The 12894-nt window shown below is 53.7% G+C and overlaps 2 protein-coding genes across 9 annotated transcripts in view; both read right to left on the bottom strand.

Annotated features, from left to right (window-relative positions):
- Positions 1 to 17: 17 nt before the first annotated feature.
- TMEM120A (transmembrane protein 120A) lies at positions 18 to 6273 on the bottom strand. Its single transcript, XM_044747237.2, has 12 exons — positions 6087 to 6273; positions 4322 to 4440; positions 4000 to 4116; positions 1913 to 1972; positions 1595 to 1690; positions 1429 to 1518; positions 1162 to 1227; positions 1008 to 1069; positions 814 to 906; positions 621 to 685; positions 453 to 521; positions 18 to 366 (listed from the first exon to the last, which is right to left on the bottom strand). Exons 1-12 carry the CDS (start codon positions 6165 to 6167, stop codon positions 253 to 255), a joined length of 1032 nt encoding a protein of 343 aa, XP_044603172.1. The 5' UTR covers positions 6168 to 6273; the 3' UTR covers positions 18 to 252.
- Positions 6274 to 6903: 630 nt separating this feature from the next.
- Positions 6904 to 12894, bottom strand: part of STYXL1 (serine/threonine/tyrosine interacting like 1) — a 62292-nt gene continuing 56301 nt past the window's right edge. For 5 of the 8 annotated variants that reach the window (XM_044747230.2, XM_044747232.2, XM_044747229.2 and 2 more), the window contains exon 8: positions 6904 to 7532. In XM_044747230.2, the coding sequence (XP_044603165.2) occupies positions 7051 to 7532 (482 nt within the window). In that variant the 3' untranslated portion in view covers positions 6904 to 7050. The remainder of the gene's footprint in view (positions 7533 to 12894) is intronic. The other 3 variants (XM_070484418.1, XM_070484419.1, XM_070484417.1) reach the window with 1 other exon arrangement.

The following is a 12894-nucleotide window of genomic DNA, read 5'->3' as shown; positions in this document are numbered from 1 at the left end:
ACACCTGGAGCCACCACTGTGCCTCTCCCTTTATTGAGGCCGCTGGCCCCAGCTCCCCACAGGGCTGGGGCCCAGGTCTTCCTCTCCAGCATAACGTTAGGGGCCCACAGAGCCCACAAAATCCAGGGGAGAGCAGAAGAGACCCTCCCGGATGAGGGAAGCCCCCCACTCCCTCAACATATGGGGTACAGAAGCCCTTCCGGGCCGGGGTGCCATAGGGAGCCGAGCCTGCAGGCAGGGGAAGGCCCAGCCTCATTCTTTCTTGTTCCCGTGCCGCTGACTGTGGAATTTCTGGTGCACAACCCGCAGGGTGGTGAAGAAATTGCCGAGGAAGAGGAGGAGGAAGGGGAGGCCGCACATGAGCACCTAGGGGAGGAATCTCGGTTAGGACGGGGGCCGCGCCAGGCCCCCCCCCCCCCCCCCCAGCACCTTTTCCAGGGGCCCTGGCTCACCTGCCACTCCTTGCACTCAGGGTCCCGGGCCAGGCTGAACAACGTCAGCGCGTTAAAAAGCTGCCAGAACTGGGAGAGAGGGGAGTTTACACAGTAGAATGCAGTTGCTACTCAAGCCAGAGCAGGGGATGGACAGCCACGTGGACGGGGACATGCACAGAAACTTACCTGTCCAAAGAAAAGAAAGGGCAGCAAGAAGGTGAGGCCCCGCCACATCCAGGACTGGAAGCCCTCTGCAGGGAAGGAGGGACAGAGCAGAGAACAACCAAGGACAGATGTCACCTGACCCGGGTCGAGAGGAGAGGACTCCGCCTTCCCAGCAGCCTTGTCAGGATCCTAGAGGGCGGCCATGCCAACTCACCCACAGTGAGGTCCATGGTGTGCCTCTCGCCCAGGGCCCGCAGGCGGTACAGACAGCCGCTCTGGTAGTAATACTGCAGGAACTGCACAAAACCTGGGGAGAGCGGCGTCAGGACTGGGCTGGAGCCCAGAGTCCTCTCCCCAGCCCTCCCTGCAGACGAGTGCTGAGCCGACCAGGGACCCCGAGACACTCACTCTGGTACATGGAGAAGGACAGGAACTGGTTCCGGAACTTCTGATACATGAGGCCATCAGGCCTAAGGCAGAAGGAAGAGGAAGGTGGAGAGCTTGGAGGGCGCCATCTCTGTGTCCCGCCCCGGGGCCCTGGGAGCCAAGCTGGGCCACTCACCATGTCAACATGACTCCTGACAGGAACGTAGACACGTAATGATGGAAAACCCACCAGCCTTTGATCCTGTATCAGGAAGCCACTGTCACTCCTGTCCCCTCAGCCCCCAGGATTGGTGCTCGGGGACAAGGATGGGGCTGAGATGGGAAGAAAGCAGTACCCCCAGTTCCTCCTCCTCAGAGGGCCACGGCATCCCCGCAACTTTCTCGGGTAGCTCCAGTGCCCCCACCCACCTCAGGAGCCAGGGTCAGCCCCGCCCTCACCCACCGGGAGCCGTTGTTGATGAGGATGCTCTCTCGGATGGTCAGGGTGCAGTAATACCAGACCAGAAGGAAGTTGAAGGTAGCGTCTGTCACCCTGGGGAGGGGTACAGAGCGTTGGTGCCAGAGCTGGAGAGGGTGCAGGGTCCAGCCCCAAGCAGTGGGACACCCACCTGGAGTTGAGGAGGAAGCGGCAGGTGAAGGAGATGAGGATGAGGATGATGGTGAGGTAGAGCTTGAACTTCTCGTACTCGTCTTTGTAGGCGAACCTGGGGTGGGCACACGCTCATGGGACAGTCTGAAGTGCTGGTGGCGCCCACCCTCGCCTCCGCCCAAGGAGAGAGGCTCCTGCTCTGGACACACTTCTGTGGGTGGCATGGGACCAGCACGGGGGAGCAGTCCCTGAACCCCAAGGCTTAGCCAGGGAAGCTGGGGCAGAAATGGAAAGAACCCGGGAGAGCAGGGTTGAGACCCAGCCCACTACAAATTACTTAGCCTGCTTGCTCAGGAGGGTCACGTTGACGTTGCCCAGAACCAGGCTCAGGTACAACCTATTGGGGGGAGGTGGAGGGGAGAGACCAGGTGAGGAGAGGCTCTGACTGAGAGGGAAGCCAAAGGGCACAGAGCCCGCCAGGTGGGCCAGGCCTGGCCAAGATCCGGGTCACCACCCCACCCAGCCTTCCCATGGCCTTGGCTTTGAGTTCTGACCTTGAGGATGTACAGACCAACTGCATGGGAAACACTGATGCCCGGCCTTTCTCCCTGCCTGCTCCCAAATCCTGCTCCAGGGCACACTGACCTCCCCTCCCTCCCTCCTCTGCCCCCAAGCTCCCCCACCTCAGGGCCTCAAGGGCAGCCTGGCTCTCCCCCCACCCCTCGGAAGCCGTGCCCACATCTCAGATCGCCTGGGCAGTGGACTCAATGCCCCTGTGCATGATCACCATCTATCACCTACCCTACAGTTCCTGCCACTTCGAGCACCCTCAGCCCTGAGTTCACTGCAGCAACCCACGTCCGCAGCCACCCCAGGACCTCCTCCCAACCCAGAATGGCCTCCTCAGAAGCTGGTTGTATTCTGACCCCAAGCGCCCACCTGCCAGGACCATTCCACCACTTGGACCCTCCCCTCCCTGAGGCTTCCAGGCCCTCCTGACTGTTCTCCTTTCCTGAGCCAGCTGAGTCCCCACACCCTCCTTCACATGTCAACCACTTTCTTGCCAACCCCGTGACTCCCAGCTCCTTGCACTGCCATCACACCCACCAACAAAGCTCATCTCTTCCTTCTCTGCCAGGGAAACTCTGAGAGGTGACCCGAAAGTCAGCCATGTACAGGCAGCTGCACCCACACAGGGGCTCTTGTTCACACTCAAGCCACATGGACCAGCTCAGAGTGGTTAGGGGACTTGCCCAAGGGTGCAAAGGGACTCGGGCATGGCGGGACTCCAACCAGGCTGCCAGGCTGCCTCTCCCCATCGCCGCTAGCTCCCTATCCCATTCCCAGCGACGGCCTCATCCAACCCTCTCCTGCAAACCCTCCATCCCGTGTCCCTCCAGCAGCCAACATCTCCCCGCCTGCCGCCTCCCATCCCAAAGAGGAAGGGCCTGGCCCAGCCCAGCCCATCTCCCCAGGGACTTCCCTCCATCGCTTAGCACCCCTTTCCTGGGTCTCTCCCCTCTGCTGGCCCCACCTCTCAGCAGTAGAGATGCCCAAGTCTTTCCTGTGTGCAAACAAACCTAAACACACACCTACACATGCCCCGAAACCCTCGTGCCAAGTTTTAGTGATCAGTTTCTAGTTACTAGTTTCTGCTTCCACTCACAGCCAAGTTTCTGAAGAGTGGCCTAAACTTGGCTGCCTGCTCGGCTCTCCTGTCATCCCCAACATCCACTTCCACCAACACCATCCTGGGTCAGCCCGACTTCCAGTGAAACATTTCCCCTTCCTTATGACATGTGACCCCGGTGGGCCGTCTGATCTGAGGCCACTGACCACGCCTTCTTTCCTTACCTTGTGGGACATGCTCTCTCCCTGTTGCACTCTCCCACTGCCTGCAGTCTCTGCTGGATGTTTTTCGCTCAGCCTAGGGTCCTGCCCTGTCCCCTGCCCATCCTCCTGGGTGACTAGGGCTGATCTAAGTGCATATCTGACCTGTCACTGTCCCCCGCCTACTGGGCTGAGGCAAACTCTGCAGCCTGGCTCCCCCTGTGGTCTTACTGTGACCTCTCACCTCCCATGCTGAGCTCTGGCCATCACCTTCCCGTGTCTGCCCCGCTCACCCCTTTATTCTTTACACTTGGCTCAGGCACCACTCACTCCAGGAGGCTCCCTCTGACCTCCTGGGCTGGGTTAGGGGCCTCACTGGGCTCCCCCATTCCCTGTATACCCCCACAAAGCACTCATCGTGGCGAGCCATCACTGTCGCTCGGGCTGTCTCCCCTGACATGGGGCTGTGCCCGAGTGCTCAGCCAGAGCGGGTCCAGGGAGCTTTGCTGACTGAACAACCAAGCAGAGGAAGACAGGGCTTCAGGCCTCTCTCCCAGGAGTGGCTGTGAACTGAGCTTGGGCGAGGGGTCTCACCCATTCTTCTTGGGCAAATAGGCCTCCATGTCGAAGAAGAGGCCTTGGCGCTCCTTGATCTGGTTCTCCAGCTCCTGGGCGGCCTCCTCAGCCCCCGACGGGAGGGAAGATTTGCATCTGCAGGTGGGGCCAGAAGCCAGAGTCAGAGCAGGAGGCACCAGGTATCACACCTGACACCGGTGGGGCAGGAGGGCAAACGGGAGAAGCCATGCCCAGGGACGCTCCAGGAGTCAGCACCAGCCGTCCACCCCACCAGGCCAGCCACCTACTCCCAGCCCAAGGCTAGGGGGGTATGCGGGAGCTTGAGGGGGGGGGTCCTAACTTCTTCAGGAGGAGGGCCAGCTCCTGGAGCCGTTTCTTCTGTCGAGTGATGGAGCCGGTACAGCTGTTCTGCAGCTTGGTCAGCTCCTCCAGCTTCAGGCGGTACAGCCGGTGGGTCTCCTGGGGACCGGGTTGGGGGAAGGCTTGGGCTGACTGTGAAGCCCCTGAGCCAGAGCCTGCTGGGCAGGAACGCCCCCAGGGCTCCTTGAGAGGGTCTGAGCAGGAAAGGAAGCAGCCAGCTGTGCCAGCCCAGGGACCTCCTTGAGGGTGCTCTCTCCCCAAGGCAGGCAAGGAGATAGGGTTCTTCTTGCAAGCCCAGAAGCCCCCGCGGCACCCCTCTCCCAGAAACAGGCTAGTTCCCTGAAGGTTTTCTCAGCCTCAACCCATCTACTAGTTGTTCCTCTGCTCTCTCCCTACCCTGAGTCTGGACTCCAGGACCACAGGTCCACCTTCTGGACCAGGCAGGCTGCCTGAAGCCACCCCTGCCCTCTCAGACCCTCCTGCCCAGCCAGCCTGCAAGAGCGGGGGGGAGTTGAACCTATCCAAGATGCCCTCTGCTCCAGCACTCCCAGCATCTTGCTTCCAGCTTAAAGGTCATCAGGCTTCTGCCCTTGGACTTCCTGCTATAAGGCTAGCCCCTCTACCCCTCCCCCAGCACCTTTGGCCTAAGGCTTCCCAGAGCACTTTGCCCTGGTGGGTGAATCTCGAGAAGCAGCCTGGAGATTGGGCAAGGGGCGGTGTGAGGAAGATGAGGCAGGGGCCGAGGCCAGGACAGTGGTGGCCAGGCGGGGAGACTTGGTCTGCTCTGCCCAGGACTCTGGGCAGCAGCGCCAACCGCAGCAGGCGTGGCCAGGCCAGGGGGCAGCTGGGCTTCAATGCGGACAGGAAGGGGCTGGCACCAGACCAGGAGAGGCAAGCCCTGATCAAGTGCCCAGCTGGCCTGGGCTCTACCTTGTCTGGGTCTTGTTTCTCACGCCCAGGAAGAGCCACCACACCCCCTCAGAAACCCAGCTTGTGCCACCTCTGCCCACCCAAGCCACCACCATCTCCTGTCGCCGGGAGGCCAGCAGCCTCCTCCTCCCTGGCCTTCCCCCAGAACAGCACAGTGGCCCATACGAGTGAGGTGCAGACAATCCTCCCATGGCTCCCCACTGGCCTCAGAGAGACCCCAGTCCCGGCCAGGCCCCTGAGGTTCCTGCAGAGTCTGGCCGGCCCACTTCGCCCCTCCTTCTCTGTGCAGCAGCCACATGGTCCTGTCTTCGTGGGCGCTGTCCTTCATCCTGGACCGGCCAGGCCCGGCCCCCATCCAGGCCGGGACTTCACCTCACCACCACTTCCCCTGGCCGCACTGAGCCCAGACCGCTGCCCGAGGGCGGGGACGCGCTGCTCGCAGCTCCGGCCGGTCAGCGCCCGCGGCACGCCGGCTGAGTGACCGCCCCAAGACTGGGCCGGGCCAGCTCTGACTCCGGCGGCCGCTCTCCAAGGCCCCGGCGAGAGGCCCGAGTCCGCCTGGCGCAGTGGGGTCCCGCCGGGGTCGCGGCGGCCGCGCGGCAGAAGGGCGCCGCGACCGGACACTCATTTGGGGCCGAGAAGAGGGTCCAGCCGGCGACACCGGGACCCGGGGCCTCGCCGCCCTCGGGAACGACGCCAGGGTCCCCGACCCCTGACCCCGAGCTCCCCGCTGCCTGACCTGGGGCTGCCCGACCCTTGACCTCGAGCCAGACAGACGAAGCTGGAGACCAATGGGCGCCCGCATTGGCGCTCACCTGGATGCTCTGGAAGTCCTGCTGAAGCTCCTCCCAGTCCCGCAGGCAGTCGCCCAGCGGGCCCGGGGGCGGGGGCTGCATGGCTGCCGGGCCACGCGCCGGACAAGCCGCGACTGGAGGACAGCGCCGCAACCTCCGCGGTCCTAGGAGCCCCCGCCTCCGCCGCCCCCCCCCCCGCCCGCTTCCGGGCTCGCGCCGCCGCGACCACCAATAGGCAAAGGCCTCGAGCCGCAAACGCGCTGGTCCCGCCCTCCGCCTGAGCCAATCAGCGCCCGGGGCGGCCCCGGGGCGGGGCCACGTGTGCCTGAGGCCGCTAGCCTCTCTACTCCCCGCCCCGCTACTCCCCGCCCGGGCTGGGGCGGTGGCGGCCCATCTCTCGGCTGCACGGGTCGCGCCAACCCCTTGGTGCAGCTGGCGGTGCCCTTGCCCGTCAGGCTGGAAGTAAACCAAGGCCCAGGGAGGTGACACCTGCCTCAAACACTTTCGCCCTTGGGAAGCGGCGCCTCTGCGGGGACGGGATTACGAGCCTCTTCTCTCGCCTGGATTTTTATAGCAGCCACCTTACTGTCTCTCTGCCTCAGGCTCACTGCTACTGTCCCTTCACACAGCCACCAGACGGCCCTTCCTAAAACAGAAGACTAATCCCCACCATGTCCCTGCCCAAAACTTTCCAACGGCTCTGCCCTGCCTACCAGGAGCTCCCTAACCGACAGCCGTTGCTCTGCAGCCATCCCTAGGCTCTGTCCCAGCTCAGACCCCGAATAAAGCCCGTGCTGCCTGAAAAGCCCTTACACCTCTGGCAAAACCCCACTCCTTGAGGACTTGGGCTTCCGTTTGAGGCGGGCAGGGGATGAGGCAAGGCTGTGCGCTTGTGCCAGGAGCCTCTCAGAGCCGTGGAGCCTGGGGCCAGGGCCTAGGCTGGGGCTGGGGGATCTCCACTCATGGGCGAGTACTGTGACACCCCCTATGGACCAGCACAAGGTGGGAACCCCTGGAGCTCCCCCCAAGCAGCCTCCAAGTCATGGGGGCACGTGGGGCAGCTGCTCTGGCAGCCTTCCAGAGGCAGCCTCAGGAGTGCAGTGGGGGTGGTCCAGAATGCCCCAGGGATGGGGGCAGTCGCTGAGTCCGAGCAGACTGCACCTGCTGTGTGGTGTGAAGGAGGAGCCTGGGAAGAACCACTGCAGGAGGCTGACATGAGGTTCCAGGCAGCAGAGGCCTTCTCCTTCCACATCAACCTGGTTACTGCCTTTGGCCCACTATACACAACATGCCCCCAACCAAGGTTCTTCAGGACCCATAGCTGGGCCACAGAGAAGATCAGTAGAGATCCTTGATGTCTGTGACCAAGTCTCCAAGGACGATCTTCTCCCACTCCAACAGCTGAGTCACCAAGCCCTGATTTGGACACATGTTGTTTTGGCACTTCTTGACATAGGCCCAGGACCTCTGTGAATGCAAGAAAAGAAAGCAGACTTCAGGATTGCACCTGGGCCCTTTCCACCTCCATCAGAGCCAGCTCAGGAAGGACAGGAGGCACTCATCCAGGGGCCAGCAACGTGGCTTAAGGGCCGGACACAGAAACAGCAGCAGCTTGGGATTAATACATTAGGGCAAGGAGTCTTCAGAGCTGGCTCTGCCTTGGGCAAGTCCCTCTATACCTCTGCTTCTCAATGTGGACACAGAAGTCCTTCTTGTTTCAGATGGTTCCTGTGAAGACTGAGGCAGCGTGTGTGAACCCTCGCAAGGCAGGAAAGCAGCTTGCCCAAGCCTGGCACGCAGTGCAGCCTCAGCAAAGGTTTGTGTTGTGAGTGGGTAAATTAATGGAAAGAGGAAGAGAACCACAGGCAAATTCTCTGAAGAAGGAAAATCAAAGCTCCCTTCTTTCAGGCATCCAGCCTAAAATGCAGGAAGGGTTGTTACATGAAGGAAGGTGACAGGCTGGTCTCCATCTGGATTGAGGACAGAGGAAAAAGGAAAAGGTAAACGTGGTGTCTCAACAAACTAGGAATCGAAGGAAACGACCTCAAAATAATAAAGGTCATATATGAAAGCATATAACATCATACTCAGTGTGAAAGTCTGAAAGCTTTCCCTCTAAGATCAGGAACAAGGCAAAGATGCTCGCTTTTACCACTTCTATTCAACACTGTATTAGAAGTCCTAACTCGAGCAATTAGGCAAAAAAAGAAAAAAAGAAAAGGCATCCAAATTGGAAAGGAAGTAGTAAAATGATCTCTGTTTGCCGATGGCATGATCTTATAAGTAGAAAACCTTAAAGATAGACCAAAAAGACCTATTAGTTATTAGTTAGAACTAATAAAGGAATTCAGCAAAGCTGCAAGATACAAAATCAGTCAAAATCCATTGCATATCTATACACTAACAATGAACAATCTGAAAAGGAAATTAAGAAATTCCCATTTACAACAGCATCAAAATGAATAAAATACTTAGGAATAAACTTATCCATGGAGGCAGAAGACTTGTACCCTGAAAACTACAAAATGTTGCTGAAAGAAATTAAAGAAGACATAAATAAGAGGAACGTCCCATGGACACGGATTGGAAGACAATATTGTTAAGATGTCAATACCACCCAAAGTGAATATCGATTTGATGCAATCTGTATCAAAATCCTAACAGCATTTCTGCAGAACTAGAAAAACCCGTCCTAAAATTCATATGGAATCTCAAGGGATCCCCTAATAGCCAAAACAATCTTGAAAAAAGAAGAACAAAGTTGGAATTCTCACACTTCCCAATTTCAAGCCTTTGAAGTTATTACAAACCTATAGTAATCAAAATGGTACAGTACTGACATAAAGACAGACATTTAAACCAATGGAATAGAACAGAAAGCCCAGAAATAAACCCTCACATATCTGGTCAAATGGTTTCAACGAGGGTGCCAAAACATTCAATGGAGAAAGGACAGTGTTTTCAACAAATGGTACTGGGAAACTGGATATCCACATGCAAAAGAACGAAGTTGGATCCTTACCTTATACCATGTACAAAATTAACTCAAAAGGATTGAAGATCTAAGCGTAAGAGCTAAGACTATAAGACTCTTAGAATAAAACATAAGGGAAAAGCTTCATGACATTGAATTTGGCAATGATTTCTTGCATAAGTCACCAAAAGCACAAGCAATAAAAGAAAAAATAGACAAATTGAACTATATCAAATTAAAAACTTCTGTGCACCAAAAGACACAATCAGGGGCCGGTCCCATGGCCGAGCGGTTAAGTTTGTGCCCTCTGCTTCAGCGGCTCGGGGTTTTGCCAGTTTGGATCCCGGGCACGGACATGGCACCACTCATCAGGCCATGCTGAGGTGGCATCCCACATCGCACAACCAGAGGCACTCACAACTGGAATATACAACTATGTACTGGGGGGCTTTGAGGAGAAGAAGAAGGAAAAATAAAAGAAGCTTGGCAACAGATGTAACAGATGTTAGCTCAGGTGTCAATCTTCAAAAGAAAAAAAGATACAATCAACAGAGTAAAAAGGCAAGCCACAGAATGGGAGGAAACATTTGTAAATCATATATCTGATTTATATCCAGATATATATCCAGGTGTTAATATGAAGAATATATAAGGAACTCCTAAAGCTCAACAACAAAAAACAAACAACTCAATTAAAAAATGGGCAAAGGACTTGAACAGACATTTCTCCAAAGAAGATATACAAATTGCCAATAAGCTCATAAAAATATTTGCTCAACATCACTAATCATTAGGGAAATTCAAATTAAAACTACATAAAGATACCACCTCACCCCCATTAGGATGGTTACCATCAAACAAACAGAAAACAAGAAGCACTGGCAAGGATGTGGAGAAAGTGGAACTCTTGTGCACTGTTGGTGGGAATATAAAATGGTACAGCCACTGTGGAAAACAGCATGGAGATTCCTCAAAAAATTAAAAATAGAATTACTGTATGGCCCAACAATTCCACTTCTGGGTATATACCCAAATGAATTGAAAGCAGGGTCTCAAAGAGACGTTTATACACCCATATTCATAGCGGCGTTGTTCACAGTAGCTAAAACATGGAAGCGACCTAAGTATCCATCAATGGATGAATGGATAAGCAAAATGTTGTATATATATATATATATATATATATATATATACAAGGGAGTATTATTCAGCCTTAACAAGGAAGGAAATTCTGACATGTGCTGCAACATGAATGAACCCTGAGGGCATTATGCAAGGTGAAATAAGCCAGTCACAAAAGGACAAATGCTGTGTGATCCACCTATATGAGGTACCTAGAAGAGTCAAAATCATAGAGCCAGAAAGCAGAATGGTGGTCGCTGGGGTAGGGGAGAATGGAGATTTATTGTTTAATAGGTACAGGCATTCCTCAGAGATATTGTGGGTTCAGTTCCAGACCACTGAAATAAAGTGAGTATCACAAAAAAGCAAGTCACATGATTTTTTTTGGTTTCCCAGTGCATATAAAAGTTATGTTTACACTGTATTGTAATCTATTAAGTGTACAATAGCATTATGTCTGAAAACACAATATACATACCTTAATTAAAAAATACTTTATTACTAAAAAATACTAACCATCACCTGAGCCTTCAGCAAGTCATAATCTTTTTGCTGGTGGGGGGTCTTGTGAAAACACAGTCTCTGTGAAGCACAATAAAGTGAAGGACAATAAAACGAGGTATACCTGTAGAGGGTTTCAATTCTACAAGATGAAAAGAGTTATGAGGATGGATGGTGGTGACGGCTGCACAACAGCGTGAACGTGTTTAACACCACTCAACTGCACACTTAAAACACGGTTAAGATGGTCCATTTTATGTTAGGTGTATTTTAACACAATAAAAAAGAGAGGGAGAGAAAAACTACAATGAGATACCACTTCATAGCCATTAGGATGGCTACTATTAAACAAACAGAAAATAAGGGGCTAGCCCTGTGGCCAAATGGTTAAAGTTCCACATGCTCCACTTCGGCAGCCCAGGTTCATGGGTTCAGATCCCCGGGCACGAACCTGTTCCACTCATTAGCCAGGCTGTGGAGGCACCCCACATACAAAATGGAGGAAGAGTGGCACAGATGTTAGCTCAGGGATAAGGTTCCTCAAGCCAAAAAAAGAGGAAGACTGGCAACAGATGTCAGCTCAGAGCAAATCTTCCTTACCAAAAAAAAAAAAAAAAGAACAAGTGTTGCACAATAAGTGTAGGCACAATTTGGAAACTTATGTGCTGTCGGTAGGAATGTAAAATGGTGCAGCTGTGATGGAAAACAGTATAGTGGTTCCACAGAAAAGTAAAAATAGAATTACCATATGATCCAGCAATTCCACTCCGGGTATGGACCCAAAAGAATTAAAAGCAGGTGCCTAGTGGGGCTTGTATTCATGGGTTCAACAGGACAGTAGCAAACAAAGTAATAGTTCTTAACTGTCTATCACCCCAAGGCTCAGTGCAGAGGGAGCAAACAGAAACTTCCATCTTCCAGTCTTCCCCTGAAAGACGTATATTTGCCCACTTTAAAAGCTGCTGCTTGAGGGTCTGGCGTCCAATCAGGCTGAATCAAGGTACAGACTGAGATTCTCTCCTCTGGGACAGTGACAAGTCTTGCCATGCCCTCAACTACTAGGAGCCACTAAGTACAAAGTAGGCTGCTTGCACAACCAAAAAGGTTTGAGAGACAACCAAGAACTAGGGAAGGGCTAAACAATAAGGTTCATCTCCAGGCCACTCCTTCAAGACTGAGAGGTGGCTGTCTTATCTAATGTATAGAAACCAACAGAGAGAGTCAAAGAAAATGAAGAAACAAAGGAATATGTTCCAAACAAAAGAACAAGATAAAACCTCATGGGGCCAGCCCCGGGGCGCAGCGGTTAAGTGCGCACATTCTGCTTCGGCAGCCCAGGGTTCGTCAGTTCAGATCCCAGGTGCGACATGGCACCACTTGGCAAGCCATGCTGTGGTAGGCGTCCCACATATAAACTGGAGGAAAATGGGCATGGATGTTAGCTCAGGGCCAGTCTTCCTCAGCAAAAAGAGGAGGACTGGCAGAAGTTAGCTCAGGGCTGATCTTCCTCAAATAAATAAATAATTAATTAATTTTTTTAAAAAAAGATAAAACCTCAGAAGAACATCTTGATGATATAGAGAGACATGATTTACCTGATAAAGAGTTCAAAATAACAGTCATAAAGATGCTCACTGAGGTCAGGAGAATAATGCATGAACAAAGTAACAATTTCAACTAAGAGACAGAAAATATAAGAAAGTATCAAACAAAAATTACAGAACTGATGGGCTGGCCCTGTGGCCAAGTGGTTAAGTTCGCGCGTTCCGCTGCAGGCGGCCCAGTGTTTCATTGGTTCGAATCCTGGGCGCGGACATGGCACTGCTCGTCAAACCACGCTGAGGCAGCGTCCCACGTGCCACAACTAGAAGGACCCACAACGAAGAATATACAACTATGTACCAGAGGGGCTTTGGGGAGAAAAAGGAAAAAATAAAATCTTTGAAAAAAAAAAAATTACAGAACTGAAGAATACAATAACTGAACTAAAAAAAAATACCATAGAAGGATTCAACAGCAGACTAGATGAAGTGGAAGAAAAGATTAGTGAACTCAAAGACAGGGCAGTGGGACTCATCCAATCAGCAGAAAAAGAAAGTGAAAAAGAGTGAAGATAGGGGCCAGCCTCATGGCCTAGTGGTTAGGCTTGGCACACTTCACTTTGGCAGCCCAGGTTCAGTTCCTGGGCACAGATGTACACCACTTGTCAGCGGCCATGCTGTGGCAGCAACC

Source organism: Equus asinus, chromosome 14 (genome assembly GCF_041296235.1).
Source record: "Equus asinus isolate D_3611 breed Donkey chromosome 14, EquAss-T2T_v2, whole genome shotgun sequence".
Classification (NCBI taxonomy): domain Eukaryota; kingdom Metazoa; phylum Chordata; class Mammalia; order Perissodactyla; family Equidae; genus Equus; species Equus asinus.
Note: the sequence above shows the minus strand (reverse complement) of the source record. Positions and strands in the feature narration are given on the sequence as shown.

Coding starts and splice junctions, on each gene's coding strand:
- TMEM120A (XM_044747237.2), bottom strand. CDS start 6,167: ATGCAGCCCCCGCCCCCGGGCCCGCTGGGCGACTGCCTGCGGGACTGG. Junction 907..1,007: donor GTCCTTCTCCATGTACCAGA/GTGAGTGTCTCG, acceptor CGCTCTCCCCAG/GTTTTGTGCAGTTCCTGCAG. Junction 367..452: donor CTGAGTGCAAGGAGTGGCAG/GTGAGCCAGGGC, acceptor TTCCTCCCCTAG/GTGCTCATGTGCGGCCTCCC.